This window comes from Mus musculus, chromosome 5 (assembly GCF_000001635.26).
Source record: "Mus musculus strain C57BL/6J chromosome 5, GRCm38.p6 C57BL/6J".
NCBI classification, from domain to species: domain Eukaryota; kingdom Metazoa; phylum Chordata; class Mammalia; order Rodentia; family Muridae; genus Mus; species Mus musculus.
The window spans coordinates 53,998,297-54,018,873 of NC_000071.6; the positions used below are offsets into that span (position 1 = coordinate 53,998,297).

Here is a 20,577-nt window from a genome sequence, read left to right on the forward strand (position 1 = left end):
GCACAGCCTGGGCGGCTGTCCCACGCCCCGCCTATCGGTCTGGGAACGCCCCTAGGGGCGGGGCCCACGACCACGCACGCGCAGTGCCGCGGCGTTGCGCCTGCGCCGTGGCGGGGCTGAGGGAGGCGGGGGATTGGTATGAGAGCGAGTGTGTGAGGGGAGGGAGGTGGCCCGGCCGAGCGTGGTACTACGGCGGGCGCGGGCCGGAGGGGGCGGGGGGATGCGCCGCGGCGGCGGCGCGGGCGCTGGGCTGGGGCTTGGCCGCGCCAGAGCAGCGGATCCCGGTGTCGCCGCGGCAGCTGCGCGGGTGTCGCGCTGGGTCGGAAGACGCCGTACCACTGCGCTCCCCCACTTTTTTTTTTTTTTTTTTTTTTAAATAACCGGAACCAATGAACGCGGCGGCGAGCCGAGCTTCGCGGGCCGCCGGTGAAGGGAGCGGGTCAGCACCCGGCGGGAGTCCGCTTCCGAGGCGGCCGGGCCCCGGGCAGCTGGCGGTGAGCGAGTGGCCGGCGGCTCCTGTGAGCGCTCCTCCCGCCGTGGCACCGGGCCGGGCCTCGGGCCGCCCTCTCCGGCGGCGCTGGGCAGCAATGCTGCTCTTCGGGTTGTTGGTGGCCGGCGTGGCGGACGGATGCGATCTGGTGCCCCGGCACCTCCGCGGGCGGCGCGCGTCGGGATCGGCCGGAGCGGCGGCGTCTCCTTCGGCTGCGGCTGCGGGCGAGCGCCAGGCGCTGCTGACAGGTGAGGCCCGTGCGGGCGACGGGCAGGCTTGGCGGGACTCCCGGCAGGACCCCATCCCCCGAGAGGGCGCCTAGCGGTTGCCTTGGCGCCGGTCGTCGCACTTCGGACGCCTTCCTAGTCCACCGACTGGCGCCTCTACTGTGCTTTCTTCGCCCTTAGTGGGCTCCTGCGAGCTTCCCAGCTGAGCAATGCAGTGGTTTCTCTTTCGTGCTGCCGAAGGGACCAGTGGGGTCTGTAGGGGACTGGGCTCATTTCCCCTCTTCCCAAAGCCGCCAAAGAAAGTAGGCGGCGGCAGCAGCAGCAGCAATGCGGTATGGAGTTGGCCCCTGTTGCCTTTGCAAAGGCGGCTGGCAGCTTCTTACCGATCGAGAGCCGGGCTGAGCGCCCTGTCCCAGGGGAAGCTGCTGAAGAGATTCTTTGAGAGCCACAGCACCTAGTGGCACTAGTGGTTCTGTGTTAGTATGAAGAAACGTCAAAGTCTGGTGTGTTTTTGTGGGGGTACGAGGACGCTTTAAGGGATGGAAAGTATATGCTGTTTGAGAGCATCACTGGGTGACAAAGGGTGCAGAAAGCGCAGCAGGTAACCAGAAACACACCTACAATTTACCAAGTGCAGGATATTTGTGACGTGGATTTGGGCAGCATAGTTCTGATGGAGTGCACCAGTACCTTTTTTAAACACAGAACGTTCTAGCACTTACTGAAAACTTGCAAATATGTTTGGTAAGGTTAAGTAGAAAATTGTATGCTTTTACAGCCTTCGTTGTCTTATATAACTGATCTGGTGTGGTTTAAGCAGTGATGTAAAGGTCCTGAAATGATTTCCTGGGGCACAGTGCTGGAGGTAGAGTAACTTATTTTTCTTGCTGCTGTGTTTATTTTTAAGGTAGATCTCTAGGTTTTCTGGAAGAACAGCAGGATTAAAGAGGAATAAGATGATTCACTGTTAATTTAACTGCAGTGGTAGCCCAACAGGCGTCTGGGAGTTACTAACAGCTGCTCAGCAAAGTGTTCAGGAGTCTTTAGATCATAGCAGCTTTCCTCTGAGTTCTGTGACAGGCTATTTCCTGTTGCAGACAGAAGAAGGATGTCGGTAAGCATTGTCAGGCACTTTGAGAGTTGGAGGGTATAGAGCATAATGATTAGCATACTCAAGGTACTCAAAAAACTTACCAGATCCTGGTCAGTTGAACCAGGCAAGTCATCACTGGTTGCCTTGGATAAAGGATTATAGAATGATCTTTAGGGACGTAGTATGTAGGGAGGGATATATTGGGTGGTTTCATGCTCAAATAGTTATTTTCTAACAAAAATATGGCAAGTGTGGAAGGGAACAGTGTTAAACTAGTTAAAACCTACACTAGAGTGTAGGTTGAGGGCTTATTGTCTCCCCTAGGAGTGGAACGTTAGCTTCTAAATGGTATAGTAGTGTGGGTCCCCCCACCTCTTTGGCAGAAATGTTTGATTACATAATGCCTTAACAAATGTGATTGACAGAGAGGCAAGTGATCTAGAACTTTGGTGTTTATTGACTCTTCAAGCAAGTATGTTTTACTGAGAACATCAAGAAATCAGCGCAGATGGACTTCTAATAAGCTGTAACCCTTTTAATTTTCTCTGTAGTTATTTATGGCACAGTTGAAAAGACGCAGTGATTCTTAGTGGGAAAGATCATCACACAAAGTGAAGTTGTGCTGTCGTGCTTTTTAATAAATTTGCTGAAATGTTGACCTCGGAATTATTTCTGTTTATAAAAGATCTCTTTTTTTCCCCTTATGTTCAAATATTAATTTTAAAACGTTAAACATTTCCACTTAAAGTTTCAGATTTTACAACTGCTCAGTATCTAAGTTGAATAATAGAATTTTAATAAGTTTATGAAAATACAGTCAGCAGGGCTGGTGTTTAGGGAAATGTAGATTGAAAAATGACTTGTGAAAGTAGAATGTGTTGAAAAATGCTTTGAATTGTATGGCCTCTGTAAGGCCCTTTCTCATTTAATAGTTTTTGTGGGTAGTTCTCTTTTATGGCTCCATTTGTTTTATTAAACCTGGGACATAAATGGATGGCGATACTTCACACTTCAGGAAGTGGAGCCACAGGCAAACCCTGTTACATTCCAGACAGTGTTAATGGATAGATGCAGACATGAGCATATGAGAGAACTACATTTTATGTGGATTTTGCAATCTGAAAACTTGTGAAAGAACTGTGAGAGAATTTTTCTCCGGGGTTCCCTGTGAAAGTGGCTGTCTCACTGTTGACATGTCTAATAGTTTCATAAACTGACAGCGACCCCATTCTCTGTTTTCCTTCCCAGATTAGCACTTTTAATACTTAACCGTTAGGAGCTTCTGAGGCGTTTGCTTTTTATTAAAACAGTCCAGAACACACCTTTACATTGAAGCTTACTTCCAAGGGTCTTATGTTGGTGTATTTTTAGAACAAATTATCTTTAAGTCTGGCTTGTTCTTAGTTTTGAACAACAACAACAAAAGTATTCTTGCAGAGATAGGCAATGATACCATCAAAATCAATAGATCCATTGTCTTACATGTTGTAGTAATATAGAACCAATATTTATAATATCACATAGTAAAATATTTAAATTGTATATGTGCATATGCATGTTTATATTTTTAGTTAAAAAAGTAATCCACATGATTAAAACCTAATTCAGATTAAGGATTGAAGGCTGGAGTAGACAGAGGATATTTTAAATCCGTACTTTTGAAAACCTTTTTTGTTTAATATATACAGCATCAATGGATTGAGCCAGAGTGGAGTGGTTGAGCTCATCAAAATATTGAAATAATTGTTTCTGAGAAATCATGGAAGGGCAAAAGTATGCAAGCTATCTCTCTGCCTCTTCACTCTCTGTCTCTGCATATATATGTATGTGTATGCACAGAAAGCTCAGGTTGGGAAAATATGTAGAATAACAACACTGTTTTTTTTTAAACATATACACACACAGCTAATTGTTTCAGAATTTTTAAACAACCAACATTAGCTTTAAAATACTCTATAATTTTGAATCAATTACAGTAACATTCTTTAGTGCTTATATAAATATTTTATCTTAAGATTTTATCACTTCACCTATTTGGTATATTACAGGAGTATAAAATGAAAAATTTAAGGTATGTCTTTTAGATGTATTAAAATCTTAACAAACCCCACTATTCTTAGTTCAAAGTATTATAGCATTTTGAAGGGCCACTTTATCCAGACGTGTTAAACCGCTTAAGCCGTGGGGCATTCACTAATTTAGTTGGGAATTTTTCAGGTTATCTTTGGAAAAATACTAATCCAAGCTTTTAATTGTCACTCACCCTACACTCCTAAGACATATCCAGTAGATACTGCCTTAATAATGCCATTTCGAGTGGTTGGCTGGATCGTGCTGTACATATGCCACGTTGAGTCATGCCATGCTGGTGTTTACATTGTGACAGCAGACTGTGTTTTCCAGAACCTTCTTTTGATGCCTTCCTGCTATTTCGTTTTCTTCTGCAGTCTTTGGCTATTGCTGTATTTACCTTGTATTGTCAGTCACAGGACTAAAGAACCTGTTTGCATCTATTTGAGCTTCATCTGTTCTGCATGTTTAACCTTATCTGTAAGTTTGTTTAGAAACATCCCATTTCTTGCTAGTCTTTATAAAACTTTCAGGAGTGCTACTGGTCACTGTTGATGATCTCTAAGCACAGAAGAACTCAGAAGTGCCAATTGGAAATGAGGGTTTAAGATTTAGCTTTCTTTGATACAAAAAGGATAAACAGAGATAATTGCTGATGTTGTTTGGGTTAATGCTAATGGTTTTAGGTTAATTTAGACTTATAAGTAACTGTACCAACCATGTTGGATATGGGGTAGTCATTTTAATATGATGTGAATGCGTTCAGAATCATGCTTGCAGTTATGTATTTATGCATATAGTAATTAAGTTATAACATGATTAAGTGAATGTTAAAATAGCAGCTAATAATAATTAACAAGCCACTTTTGATGTTCATTAGTTTGGACCAAGTTAGGAACTAACTAGGAGATTATTTTTAATTTGCTAAGTTTTATCAACCAAACAATTACTAAATACATGGAAGAGATAGGGAACTAGGAATATGAACAAATAAAAGAAGAGCATCCCATAATCAGCCTCCAAACGCTGACACCATTGCACACACTAGCAAGATTTTGCTGAAAGGACCCTGATATAGCTGTCTCTTGTGAGGCTATGCCGGGGCCTAGCAAACACAGAAGTGGATGCTCACAATCAGCTAGTGGATGGGTCACACGGCCCCCAATGGAGGAGCTAGAGAAAGTACCCAAGGAGCTAAAGGGGTCTGCAACCCTATAGGTGGAACAACAATATGAACTAACCAGTACCCTCCGGAGCTCATGTCTCTAGCTGCATATGTATCAGAAGATGACCTAGTCGGCCATCATTGGAAAGAGAGGCCCATCGGTCTTGCAAACTTTATATGCCTCAGTACAGCAGGGGAATGCCAGGGCCAAGAAGTGGGAGTGGGTGGGTAGGGGAGTGGGGAGAGGGCATGGGGGACTTTTGGGCTAGCATTGAAAATGTAAATGAAGAAAATACCTAATTAAAAAAAAGTTAAAAAAAAAAAGAAGAAGAAGAAGAGTAGAACCATAGCCTGCTTGTGGGGAACTCAGACTATCACAGGCTGGGGAGTAACAGTTCCATTAACTACTGTTACTAGGTTCCGTGGTGTGCTAACTGCTTCCCATGAATCCATGTGTTTAGATGTGAGACTAACCCTGTCAGAACATTACTTTCATAGAAGTATTTTATGAGAAAATGGATGCCTTGTGATCTCAGGCATCCTGCCCAAGATCTGTATACCTAATGTTGATTAGCATAATAATGGAGTGCAAACTTTTCGGGAGGAGAGAGGCTTCTGTAGACTTTGAGGTAGACGTAGGTATGTATACTTCGTGTAGAGGTGAATGAAAGAGCCTTCAGGAGTGAGAATGTGAGAATAAGGAGGAAGGTAATTGTCTTCAGAGCTATGCCTAGTATGTGTGTAGAGGTTGAGCATCTAAAATTGGATTTCTCGGCCGTGTGCTAGGTCATATGGGAAGCCACCAGAAAAATTTGGTAAAAATTTCTTGGCACATTGATTTTGCTGCTTAATTTAGAAAGTGGAATGAAACATTTATTTTATAATTGAAAACACATAAAATACTAAATGTGTACATACTCGGGAGAATGAAATTTTAATTTTTTAGGGCAAATCCTAAGACATTTTGAATAACTTGAGAGATTTGTTTATAAAGTCCGAGTCTTCTGTCATCAAGAGGGTGAGGAACTGTGATATTTAAGCATGAGAATGACCTGTGTTTGAGAAGGGGGTTCTGGGTGGGTGGAAGTAAGCAGACCAAGGTGGGGAGGAGGCAGTTAGCAAGCGGTACAGGAGGCGAGGACCTGAGGGCTTAGGTTGTACAGTGGCTCTCTCTGAAAGCAAGTTGTAGAAAGTTGGTTTCTTTCTTAGGTTAGACAGGAGCCTGGCTGTTGTCTTTTAATCTCACTTAGAATGACTTAATTAGTACAAGCCTTTAAAAACTCCCAGAAGAAACATGACATCTTTTTTTCCCCTTCAAGTATGCCTATTTATCACTTCAAAATTAAGTATCTGTGTGTATGATTTAGCTTCCATGATGATTCACAAAATAGTTAACAACAAAACATCACAGATATACGGCTAACTGTCTGATGAACCAAAACCCTGATAGCTAAAGATTCTGTGTTTATATACAGCCTTTCAGTCCATGTTCCCGTATTCATGTTTCTTCTGTATTAAAGGGTGACTGTCCAGATTGAGTTTATGCCATAGTTAGCATGTTCTCTCCTGTTTGGAGATCTCCAGTGTCCTCTGTGAGCAGCAGTCTTCTGAGGACTGGCTTATTATTTGTTTCAAAAACACCCTTTGAGTTTCCTGTGTGAGGTTCAAGTCTGGTTTTAGATAATGGTCTCTAATACCAAACATAAGTAGGTTGGTTTTGCTGTCTCCATCTTGCTCTCAGGATCTGTAGGATTTCTTTTGTGCTCAGTCTTTCTTGACACTTTCTAGTCTGACTTCCAGTAAACATTTCCCTTGACTGGTTCCTTTGTTGCTGATTTTAAGGATGGGTCTCTGCTAAATCACAGTTCTGGATCTTGTGTTGTTCAAGCTGAACATTTCCTCCTCAGAGAACATTACTAGGAAAGTTCTACTGGGGTAGGGAACCCCAGGCCAATGATTGATTTAACTTTTGGCTTTGTTTCATTTGGCCCTTTGTACAACTGCACAGCCATCATGGCTACTATCCCCAGAATACTTTTCTTCCAGCTAGGCTTTGTCAATCATGTAGTTTTTCAGAGAACTAACTTAGATTAAGGCGAAAGGGAGTTGGAGGATGTTAATAGTGAGGATTGAGTGTTCTTTTCTTAAAGATAGTGGTAACCACCTCTACCTAGCCCAGCTTCTCCCACAGGCCCAGGGAACCTCCAAGCCTGACAAGAAGTTTACTGGGATGGGCCTGCCGAGTGCTGTTTGCAAGTTAGCTGGTCTTTATGTGCACTGCAGATCTTGCATGTGAGCTGGTCTTTATGTGCTCTGCACATCTTGGCCTCTGTGCAACTGTTTAGCCTCCAGTTATTTTCACTTTCTCTGCCTCTCTGTGATCTTGAACTTCCCATTATGTAACACTTCAAAAACTCTTACTGAGTTAAGTGCTTGGTTTTAGTTTAAAAAAATACTAGCAGTGTATCTCTTATTTACATGATTTCTGATTATTAAGCAATCTCATTAAAGAATCTTCAGAGTAAGGACCGTCAGCGATTTGTGTTTGTTAAGTGAGTTTTAATGCTTGAAGTTTGTTTCCTTCCTTTCTTTGACAGGGTCTTACTATGCAGCTGTATTGAGTCTGTTTTCATTAGGATAGTCTTTAAGTCCAGATGCTCTCCTAAGCCTGCTTCCACCTCCCAAGGGGCAGGGGAGGGGGGTTCCAGGCGTGTGGGATGCCTGTGCCCGTCCCTTTCATAACGTTTTCATCTGCTATTCAACCTCCTTAACCCTTTGCAGACCCATGTTTTCTTACCTCTACTGTTTCTCTTTCCTTTAAAATCACCCGATGCTGGGTCCCAAGATGCTCTTGATTATTATTCTCTACCAGAAACCATCTTGATGTTTTCCGCTAAAGGTGTGTGTCCTCACTCCTCATCTTGGAGGTCTTCTGCTTTGCCACATGTATTCATTGTATCAGCCTTTGCTACTTTCTTCTTAGTTCTAATTAAAGTTTATATTTTGGTTTTTAAAATTGTAGTGATAGGCGCCCTATAATTTTGGAATTTGCATTTGTGAATTTACTGTCTGATGTGCATCAGGCCTTAGGTTTGTGAGGAAGGGTCTGAGGAAGAACCAAGGGAGATTAAAGGAGAAAGCCAGATGGGTGTTTGCATATAATTTTAAGCACTATTTAACTACTGTCATGTGGTAGCTGTGACTTGAGGAACTAGTTATATAAAGATGCTGTAGTTTTCCTTAAAAAATTATTGTAGGAATAGTAAACCTGAAACTTGTCTGGGAATTTTTTACACACTATAAAACGTGTTATTTTTGTAGCTTATCTGTTTACATTGCTATGTATACTAGAAGTACATTTTAGTGGTATCTGTATTTTTTATGTTCTTTTTCAGCATTTTTCAGAACAGCCAAGATGTGGGAACAACTTAAAACTTCATCTGTTGATGAAGAATGGATAAAGAAAATATGACATACATGCATATATACATAGACATAGCCATTGGAAGAAAAAAAAGTTCTGCTATTTGTGAACCTGGAAAGCATTCTGCTAAATAAAACAACCCAGACACAGAAAGACAAATACTCCATGCTCTCACTTGCATGGGGTCTAAAAATGTCACCCATAGTAGAATGGAGGTTAGTGGAGTGCTTGAGATTTCATAAGAGACTACATCATAGTCTTATCTCATACTAAAACTAAAGGTGCAGCTGTGAGATAATTGGTACATTGACCAGCCTGATAGTGATGAGTGTTTCACAGTTCACACCCTTATCAAACCAAAATGTACACCTAAGGTAGCTATATTTCCTTCAGTTGTCAAGCGCCTCACTAAAAATCTTTTTTTTTGTTTGTTTTTTGAGACAGGGTTTCTCTGTGTAGCCCTGGCTGTCCTGGAACTCAGTTTGTAGACCAGGCTGGCCTCAAACTCAGAAATCCGCCTGCCTCTGCCTCCTGAGTGCTGGGATGAAAGGTGTGCACCACCATGCCTGGCTCACTAAAAATCTTAAAAAGTGTAGTATTTAATAGAATTATTTTTATTTTGTGTTGTTGTGCATTTCCACCCCAGTTTTGGAAGCTGGGATCTAACCAGGATCTTGCCATTGCTAGGCAAGCTCATTACCAAGGAGCTACACGTCCAGCCCCCTTTGGAGTAAGATGTGCTGTAAGCAAACACAAGCCTCAGAGGTTTACCAAGCATCAGGTTTCAGTGAGATGCTTTGCCTCTCAAGATCAGGAAGATACCCTGCCCTGAAGTTGTTGGTGCTGTACCTACTTAAAGACTGATGATACACTGTGACAAAGGAATGAGGACATGCCGTTTCCTGAGTTAAGTAGATGTTCTGTTCCCAGAGTGGAGTAGAGCATGCGAGTTGGGTGGATAGAAGAGGGCACACAGTATGAGAGGAGGAAGCTGAGAAGGGAGACATTGGCCCATGAGAATGCAAAATGTGTCTGTGTATGGCAGATATCCAGATGACGTGACAATCAGTGCTGAGCCTGTGGACTCTACCCCAACATTCATATTTAGACGCGGAGCTCAGATTTTTTGGCAGCAGTTTTGCATGCCTTATCTATCTCATTTAACACTCACAGAATCCTTGGGAGCGTCTTTCCCATAGGAAATGTTACATAGAATGGGGATCTATTATCTAATTTAAAGTCTTCCAGTGCCAAGTATCTTTAGGTTAAAGTAGAGAGTATAATTGCAGTTAAATCAGGGAATGAGGCTGGAGAAGCAACAGAATTAGATATTCTAGGTAGTGTGAAAGTGGATCTTTATTGTCCACTGGCCTTTGAACTACATCTTCATTTTGTTAATAATCGAATTTTTCTGTGAAATATTCTGAAGTTTTAAAGGTTGTTCTCATCTACTATACAGATTATAAAGCCCAGTGATATATCTGCACTGTGCTGTAAAAAGTCAGTGTCCTCAGAAGATGGGAGTTTCTGCTTGGGTTTGTTTTTGTGAATATTCCTATGGGATGGAATATGGTTTTAAGACTAATAGCACTTACATGGGAGTGTAAGTTTGTTCTCCTTTTGTAGAATGTGATTTGTCTGTAGACCATAGCAGGTTTTTATTAGTTTGAATCACTGTCTGATAGTGGATTATAATTTCAGGTAGGGGACTTAACTTGCTGGTGTGTACATTTTCATTTATTTAGAATATAGTTTGAAAAACTAATGAGTTAACATTATACAAAAGTGCCTAACCTAGCACCTGGCAAGTGTAAGTACTCAGTTATTGCTAATGCCTTCCCCTTTTGCCTGTAGATCAGACCCAGGGTCATAGAAATGTGCCGAGGTTTGCTGAGTATTAGCCTTGTGCTTTCTGTTCTTTTTATGCATCTACCTGTGCAGTCCTGAGGAGTAGACACCTGGCCTTGCATACTACTACACAACTGCATTCCCAGCCCTTTCTGTGACATTAAAAATAAATAACTATGAGGTGCGGATAATAGCTCAATCTATAAGGCACTTTTACTTGTGAGCAGGCATTCCATCATCAAAACTGGTGGAATTCATTGCTGTGGTGACATGCACTTGCTATCCTAGCACCAGGCGAGACTGGTGAGGATCCCTGGGGGAGCTGGCCTACCAGCCTAGGCTACTTTGTAAGCACTAGTTCATTGAAAGAGGCTATCTCAGAAAAGTAGGTAGACGGAGTCTGTGGATTAACCTCTGACCTACAGGCTTGTACACATGCATCTGAACACACGAACACACAGAATAACAGTATCATTGAAGACACTTGTGTGACTAAGTAACCAGATCATTAATGTGTATTTTTATATGTATTTACTAATAACCTTGGGATGATTTAGAAAAAAAGAATTGGAGTTGGAGATTGGTCCCAAGGGCCTTTCCAGGCTAAGTGTGTACTCAAGAGCACTTTTAAATGTTGAGTTAGTGAATCCTTGGGTGTCAGATGTATTACAGGCTTATGGAAGTGTTAGGAGCACTGATGTATTCAGTTATAAGGCTCACGGGCTCCTAGAACTTACATTACTGTTTAAATTGGGAGCATAATTAATATCTTAAAATAATGAGACATACCTGTTAAGAACAAAAGAGAATACATGAAATAGAGAATAGTGTGGCAGAGAGGTCATGGGGCACCTGCTAACTTTAGGAGGGTGTGCTAATTGGAGAAGCTGCAAAGAAATTCATATTAAATTAATAAAAAAAAATCTATTACCCCCCCCCCCCCATGTTTGTGGTTGTTTCCTTCCACCTCAAGTTGCAGTTGTTTCCTTCCACCTCAGGTTGCAGGGATTGAATTGAGTTGACAGTCTTGGCAGCAAGCAATCTCACTGGCTGGAAAGTCACATTTTTAGTACAATAAATTTGCATTTATTTTTTAAATATTTTTGGTGTGTGCATGGGCGTGTGTGTGTGTGTGTGTGTGTGTGTGTGTGTGTGTGTGTGTGTGTGCTTGCGCATGCTTGTACTTGTCAGCTCTCCAGTGAGGGGACTAAACACAAGCTCTTTGCAAAGTTTGTACTCTTAACTGCTTACTTACCTTCACAGCTCCCTGAAGATCATATATATTTTGTTTTGTTTCATTTTGTTTTCTAGGGACAGGTTCTCACTATGTAACTCTGGCCATCCTGCAGCTCACTATATAGACCAGGCTGGCCTCACATTCACAGCGATTTCCCAGATCTGGAGTACAGGATTTAAAGGCCTACACCACTGTGCATGGTTTAAGGCCTTGTTGTTGTTTGTTTGTTCTTTCAAGACAAATTCTCACTATGTAACTCTGACTGTCATGTAACTCTGTAAACGAGGTTGGCCTTGTACTCACAGATATCCACCTGCCTCTGCAACTTGAGTGCTGGGATAAGTTCACCACTACCACCTATCCTAAGGTCATATTTTTAGTGATAGTAATTGAAGGGAGTTGAGAGTGAACATTCCACATAGAGGTATTGATAGAGATTAGTTAGAGATCCCAAGGCAAGAAAGAATTTGAATTACTTGATTTAAATATCTCATTCTAGGTTGGAGAGATGGTTTAGTCAGTAAAGAGCACATGTGTAAAAGCAGGGCATGAAACATGAGTGTAATTCCAGATCTGGGGAGGTGGAGATAGGCAGGTCATTGTAGTTCATGGCCAGCTAGACTAGCAAGTCCATGGGCTCTTGCTTCAGTGAGAACCCTTCCTCAAAATCTCCATATCAAGGACACATAGCACAGCCCCAACACACACACACACACACACACACAGCACAGCCCCAACACACACACACACACACACACACACACACACACACACACACACACACACAGCACAGCCCCAACACACACACACACACACACACACAGAGAGAGAGAGAGACAGAGAGAGAGACAGAGAGAGACAGAGAGAGAGAGAGAGACAGAGAGAGAGAGATCGATCTGCTTTGTCTGAGCATATTTAGAGGGGGAAGATCAGCATGAGATCTGGCTGCTGAAGAGAGTGGGGCCAGATGGTACAGAACCTTCTAGATCTTTCCCTATTTTTTAACTTTTTCAGAGGATAATGGGAAGGATTGAAGCATCTTAAAGAGGGAAATGAAATAATAGGACTAATTTTTGTTGTCTATTCTGCATAATTTTTCAGGCCATGATAGAAAATACAAAAAACAAAATTATTTTTAAGTGTATGTTTTTAGTATTGTTAGATCTTTTAAAATTGTTGATTCCTAGAACTTTTTTTTATGTTATAAAACTGAAATAGCTGTTAATTCTGTTTCTCCAACTGCTGGCAATTGCCATTTACATTTTTTGTTTCTGTGAATTTGATTACTTAAGGTATTTGGTACAAGTAGAATCCTACAGTATCTGCCAAATTGTTACTAACTTACTTGTTAGTTGGCAGAATGTTTTCAAGGTTTGTAACATGGATAACAGAATTTCAAGGCAGAGACTTTGTATGCAGACCACATTCCCACCCTCCCTCCCTCCCTCCCTCCCTCCCTCCCTCCCTCCCTCCCTGGACACATTTTGCCTGGTATAAGTAATGTTGGCAACATGAGTGCGCTGATTTCTTTGTTTCTTTCTTTCTTTTTTTTAAAGACTTATTTATCTATTATATGTGAATACACTGTAGCTGTCTTCAGACACCCCAGAAAAGGGTCTCAGATCTCATTATGGATGGTTGTGGGCCACCATGTGGTTGCGGGGATTTGAACTCAGGACCTTTGGAAGAGCAGTCAGTGCTCTTACCTGCTGAGCCATCTCACCAGCCCGAGTGTACTGATTTCTCTGACATCCTGCTTCTAGTTCTGTTTGCTAGATATCTAGAAGTGGGATTGCTGAGTATATATGGCTTTTACTTTTCACTGGGTGCTTGCCATGTCAATCCATACGTGGTAGCAGCGTTTTACAACCTGACTGGGACAGGTGTGCAGGGCTTCACTGTTTTGCATGATTTAAGATCTGTTGGCTGCTGTTTGGAATACTGATAGGAAGAATGGTCACAGAGAGGTTGTCTAGGCAGGTGGATCCTCTGTCCAGAGGGAGTGGTGGTAGAATGTTAGAGAAGAGAAACTGTACAGAATTGATTTGGCTTGTGTATGGATTGGGACATTGCTGGGACAGGAACAGAGGAAATAAAGACCACTTTTAGAGTGTGCTGCTTAAAGTCCCCAAGACGTACGTACATGGTGTCATCCTCCTGGCATCCCATGTTCCTAGCAGACCCCGGCACATTTCTTCATGTGCCTCATTAGTCAGGCTGGGGTTATTACCAAAGGGAAAGAGATATCTTGTTTAGGACAACCATGATTTCCCCCACTCCCCTCCACAGCTGGGAGAAGGGGCTCACTTTACCAGCATATTGTTGCCTCCTTTTAGAACAAAGTGGAGATTCTTTGAGGGAATGACATAATTAGCTTTACGAGCTTTGGAAAAGTATTGTGATTTTTTTTTTTTTTTAAAGTACCATAGCCATCTTGAAGGGTTTTGTTGTAAAGATTATATAAAAGAGTGAAGCCATCACTAATGCTCAGTAAACATCATTTTACGTGACTCTTTCCACTCCAGCCATATTAGTGTGTGTGACAGAGAGAGAGAGAGAAAGCGAGAGAGAGAGCTAAACAAGCTAAACAATCTAACAAACAAGAACTCTGTCTTTAAAAAAAATACTTACTTTATTTTATGTGTATGAGTGTTTTGTCTGCATGTGTGTCTGTATTATGTGTTTATGTGTGCCTGGTGCGCACAGAGGTCAGAAGAGGGAGTTTAACCTGATGAACTGCAGTTACAGATGGTTGGTACCTAGAGTTAGTGCTGAGAACCTCTGCAAGTGCCCTTAGGGGCTGAGACATTGCTTCAGTTCCTACAAAAACAATCCTGGGGTTGTGCTTGCCCCTTTCTCAGCTCTTTTCATCTTTCCCCCATGTTTGTACTAAACGCAGTCATTTGGCACTGCTCTCTCTTGTTCATTTCATCTTTCTAGATGCCACTAGTTAGATCGAAACTTGGTGTATGAGGTTGATGGTGGAGAAAAATCGTTGACCTGCATATCTCGAGTATGCTTATGGAAAATTGGGCTCTCTCCTTATTTTCTCCTTTATTCTCTTGCTTTATGTTCCTTTCATCTCAGATTGCCCTGTCTCTCAAAGTTCGTTCTAAATACTCATCATTCAGTTGGTGCTTATTTATAAAAAATATTCAGTGTTCAGTGTACTGCTTTGAAACATGAAGATACAGCACTGGGCAGCATTTGATATGGATCCTACTTGTCCATGTTTTCCTGTTGTAAAGTCTTCCAAATTCTTCGCAGTGAGCTGTGACTCCTTGCCTGCTCAGGTATCTATTCAAGTGTCTTTAGAAAGTTGTCCCAGAACTTATAAGTACTTAACAGTCTGAAGGTTTGTTTCTGGAGTCTGTTGTGGCTATTGATACATTTAATCTATATCATGATTAATGGTTTATCTATTTCTTTGACACAGGGTCCAGTTTTTAAAAACAGGTAGTCTGGAGTGTAGTATGATTTAATTATTGGAATCTGCTCTTACTTAATCTATCTTGAGGGGTACATGAAAGTTTTGGTGTGACTTTGAGGAAGAACTTTGAGGAAGAGCTGTGTAACTCATCTTTATTTGTGATTGCTAGCTTCTAATAGGGAAACGTTATGAGATCAACTTTCAGTTTTCACTTACATAAACTGAGTGGCTATGACTAATATATTACTCATTTGTCTTAAGTCATGAACTTGGATAATCTGCTACCTTTTTATAAGAGTCTAGGGTAATTACATTGATGGGATTATTTAAGAGCCTGGAATTTTATTCAACTTGTAGTGTTATAGGCTTTAAAAGACATTTTATTAAATGGTAGTTAAGGTGCTGAGGAGATGGCTCAGCAGTTATAAGCACTTAGGCTCTTACAGAGTACCCAGGGTTAGGCTCCCAGCATCCATGTCAGGTTGCCACGAGTGCCTATAACTCTTTGATGCCCTCTGGCCTCCTCAGGAACATATAAGCACCCAGTGCCCATAAACTTACCCAGGAACACACATGCACATAAAAATAAAAGACTACAATAACACTTATGTAACCTATAAAAAGTGCAGTTAATGTGAGTTTAGGAGTTATAAGCTCACTATTTGGCATCAAGTATAAAGTTACATTTTGCTTCTTAGTTTGAGAGTATTCTGTGTGATAGCTTTTAAGTTTTAGAACAGTAGTAGAAAGCTAAAATCATAGTCTTTCTCATGGTTTCATCTTTAATATTTTGATTATAGTTGTCTGATTGTATTCAGAACAAATTGGCACTTTGCTCATTTATGATTGCCTTTAGCTGAAGCTAAGCAGCATATTGCTTTTTATTTATTGACAGTTTTTATTTATTTATAATATCAACTATACAAGTCACAGTGAATTTTGTAAAAAGCATATATATGTGCTTTACATTAGGATCAACCTTACGGCCCTACAGAAGCCAGAACTAGATCCCTGATCTATAAACTTTGACGCTTAGATTGTTCGCTATGTACTGTGCTATATTTATTTGAGATGGGATCTTGCTGGGTTGTCTAGGTTGGCCTTAGACTCCTGGGCTCAGATGATCCCCCTGCCTGTATATCCTGGGTGGCTGAGACTTTAGATGATCTGCCAATCACTGTACTACTGGCTGCTGCAATGTAGTTATTTATTTTTGAGACAGGGCCTCTCTGTGGAGTCCAGAGTGGCGTTTTGAAAGTGGTGGTTTCTTTACCTTCTGTCCCCGAGCGCTGAGATAGCAATTGTGCACTACCAAGTCTGTGTGTATAGATGCATTTTAAGATCTTGCAGAAATAAGCTGGTCCTTTCAATTTCATACATATGAATATTTGTGTTTATATACTTTCTTATATAATTGTCTGGTAGCTTTTGTAGTACACTGAAAGTTTGGCTTTGCATTTTAAGTCTTTTAAAGTTGATTTTTTTTTTAGGTAGGTAGCTGGCAGTTTTGAGAGATTTATCATCACCTATCTTGAATGTTAAGCTCCTGAAGACCAGGATTATTTTTCTTCATGGCATAAAATAGATATTAAAGTTATCCTAGGATGTCTAATTTATAATGTGACAGTTTGAAAGTGGCTCTATTCAGGAACTAGCAGGTAAGTCTGCACTCAGTCAGTCTCTGAGTTCTAGGGAAATAGCAGCTGCTTTTGCTTAAAGGCCAAGTTAGTGTGCTTAGAGTTAGTCTCTTCCTAATCATAATGAAGAAACTCATAACAGAGTTTGAAATTAAATAACCAAGATTTTTTGGGGGTAAGGAGTCTTCAGAGTGAGGATATGCAAACTATAGGGACTCTCATTTTTGTATTTGTTAAAAGAAAACACCGTTATAAAGAATAATTTGCACGTTCTTAATTTGTAACTTAGAAGAGTTAATTTTCATTTACTATCTTTTGTTGTTGTTTCGAGACAGGGTTTCTCTGTATAGCCCTGACTGTCCCAGAACCCACTCTGTAGACCAGGCTGGCTTCGAACTCCAGAGATCCACCTGCCTCTGCCTCCTGAGTGCTGGGATTAAATGTGTGAGCCACCACTGTATGGTGGCTCACACCTTTAATAAATAAATACTTTTATTAAATAATATTAAACTTATTAAATACTAAATTTACTTAATAAGCCTTTGACTATCTCTGCTTGGGATGGCTGATGTGGTAGCTGTTTACTGAACATAAAGTATTGGTTGGGTTAGAATGTTTCCTGTAGGGATCTTTTGTCAGGAGACGTGATGCTGGGCATTCTGACTTTCCTTCTTTATTCACTAAGTAATCTGCATTGAGCCCCGAGCTGTGCACGAGTGTTTCCTTATTGTGTTGTGTCCCTAGCTGTGCACTCCGAGTTGATTCTGCTCTGTTTTACTCCTGTTGGTCACTAGATCCCGTTAGTCCTCATTCTCACATATATTCTGATATTAGTGAGAATGGCTAACAAATACAGGGTTTCATAAATTAGAATTGTCATTCCCAAGGATATGCTGAATTTATGCACAGTAATTGTTTCACACAACTCATAACTATCTGCTTTTGCTTAATGTATTTGCTAAACACAATTTTTGGTCAAAGCAATGTTGTCTGAATACCTACAGCTCAAAGCAATGCAGTCAGAGTAGCTACATTAGTAGCACATGGAAGGAAGCTTCATTCTTCATTCTTGATGCAGGATTGAACTTAAGAGTTCAAAGTCAGTCATATTCTCTCTCTCTCTCTCTCTCTCTCTCTCTCTCTCTCTCTCTCTCGCTCTCTCTCTCTTTCTCTCTCACAACACACATCTCTTACTACCTTTTCTTAATTCTATTTGGTGCATTTCTTCTAGTTAATTTTATATAGCATTAAGAAATCCCATGTTGACTTTTTAAGGATCACAGAATATATTTTCACAAAATCTCCTTTCTGTATACTTCCCTACAATATATCTTTAATACAGTCTTGGTGTAGTTTGGGCCTTGAATTCCCCCTCAGAGACTCATGTATTAAAGCTTTGGTGTCCAGCCTGTGATGTTATTGGTCACAGGTGGTGGAATCTCTGTGGGGTTAGATTGGTGAGGGGAAGTCAGGTCACTGGGTCACGCATGCTCTTTAAGGGGACTGAGATTCTGATTCCTTCTTTATGTTTGCTGATTCATGAGGTTGTCACCATTGTCCCACCCTGTGTTCCCTGCCAGGATATGTATGCCCTATCACTATAGGCCCCAAAGCAGCTGGGCACATTGACACCAGACTGGACCCTCTGAGACTCTGAGCCAAAACAGACCTCACTCTTACAGCGCTGACATCTCAGGTATCCTGAGAGTAACTTACTGCTGTGTAACTTACTGAGTGTGCAGCAGGAGCTCACCTTGTAACTCGACTGCTCAGGTAGGGCTTGCGAACCTTCTTAGATCTCTGCTTGCTGTTTTTCATAATTCTGGAAAAGCTTAACTGACTTTTTCAAGTAATCCTTTTCTCGTTGGTATTCTAAGTATTTGCTATATTATTTTATATTGTCTCATAGTTGTGGGCCACAAACATTTCCCTTTTGATACTAATTTGTTCTTTCTGCTTGGATGATTTCTACCAAAATATCTCACGTTTCAAAATATTTGAAACTATATTTTTCTTTTTTTAATTTTTAGCATTATTAAATGACTTGTGATTTCTATGCCTTGGTTAAAACCCCCTATCTGTTCATCATGTTGAATGTGGATTCTAATATTAGAAGTTTCCACTTGATCTGTTGACATTTAAATTGTAGTCATTTTAGCATCTGGTGGGATAGTGCAAACATTTGAGTTATCTCTGTGTTTGGTTTTGTTGTTTGTTTTGTATGTTGAAAATGGTTTATTTTCTTGCGTTTCTTTTATGTCCCCATACTTTGGGATTGAATGATACACTTGAGAAAGTTACGTTTGTGTAGAAATGATTCTGTGACAGGCTGAGTCAGCGTGTCATTAGTTAATGGCACGCCTCTTTGTTGTCACTGCTACTGTTGATGGCGCACTCACCTGTGGCTACTTGCTGTGCTGATGCTTTGTGTGGCCCAGAGCAGATCCTGCTGTGTCAGCGCTGCTGCCTTACTCTGGGCTTCCACTGTGGGGTGGGGGTGGCCTTCAGTTTTAGGTAAGGCTCTGAATTGTCCCCAGTTATTCTATCAAGACTTCACAGTGTGGTCGAGGGTCATGAAGGATGACTAGCTTTCATAGACTTCTTTTCTATAGATGCCTGTAATTGATTTCCTTAATTAACTTTTTATATGATGCATTCATTTGTTAACTTTCTTCTGTTTTTCTCTTTGTTACTTTATTCATTCACTCACTCACTAATTCGTGATAATAAATTTTTAACACTGCAAATCCTATTGAGCTATACTTTACTGATCTCTGATATTATTAGCATTAGTTTTTTTTTGTTGTTTGTTTTGCTTTTTTTACAATTTAGTGTGCTGTTTATGCAGTTTTATCCTTGTATTCCCAACTTTGGGCATATAAGTTATAGTTTTTTGTGTATGTATAAATTTGACATCTGTATTATTAAGATATTGACATTGTTTATAAGAATTACACCTAACAATGTTCATTCAATGAAGAGATGTCCTTTTTTTTGTACTTCTGTATGAAAGATGAAGTTTCTTGGGATCTTGGCTCTGGACTACTATTGTGTTGAACATCCTCGTCTCATGAAAAGACTCAGTCTAGTCATTGTGATATTATAGTGGTACACTAATTTGTATTTATAGTTTTTGACTTTTTTGAATAAATGCAAATATTTGCTTATAACTATTACATCTATACACCTACTGTATATACTTGCTGCTATGTTTGTAAAAATATGTATATTATTGAAAGTAGCTTATGGGCTGTCCCTTCCTTCCTTCCTTGCTTCCTTGCTTCCTTGCTTTCTTGCTTTCTTGCTTTCTTGCTTTCTTTTTTTTTTTTTTTTGATGGGGTCTTTCTGTGTAGCTCAGACTGGCCTCTAATGTCTTACTTAACCTCTCAAGCGTTAGGATTACAGGTGGGTTGTATAACAGGGCATCTTGTGGTATAAATATGTCTTGAAAATAACTTAAAATTATTTTTTCCTAGGATTAAGTTTTTGAGATTTTAATTCAGTATTTTAGACTAGGGGTTTGATCTTTTGATTTTCATCATTTAAGAGCAGAAAGGGGCTCTTGGGTAAAGAAGAGGATTAATAGGAGAGGGATTGGGGACCTGAGGTGGGAGAATCAAGAACAAAGTATATATGGAAATGTCACAGTGAAACTTACTACTTTATATGCCACCTAAACACTTAATATGAATAGATGTCAACGTTTGTGGTTATGATGTTTGGAGTTATGTCTTTTGGTGTTGTATTTATACCTCAAAAATTTCCTGTGTATTTATCAGAGGTACATGTCTACTCCTGCTGGTCTGTTCTCCTGTAGGCTGACTCCTGCATCCTGGCAATATCTTATTGTGTGTTTCTTCCAGGTTTAGATTCTGTCCTCTTTCCTGGCACTTACTCTTGTTCTTTGTCTAGCCCTTCAGTGGCTCTCTGCTGCCTGTTTTCTGGTGGTTTAACTA

General features: G+C 40.7%; 1 protein-coding gene across 3 annotated transcripts in view; it reads left to right on the top strand.

Annotated features, from left to right (window-relative positions):
• Window positions 1-226: 226 nt before the first annotated feature.
• Window positions 227-20,577, top strand: part of Stim2 (stromal interaction molecule 2) — a 122,535-nt gene continuing 102,184 nt past the window's right edge. For all 3 annotated transcript variants that reach the window (NM_001363348.1, NM_001081103.2, NM_054083.2), the window contains exon 1: window positions 227-738. In NM_001363348.1, the coding sequence (NP_001350277.1) occupies window positions 588-738 (151 nt within the window). In that variant the 5' untranslated portion in view covers window positions 227-587. The remainder of the gene's footprint in view (window positions 739-20,577) is intronic.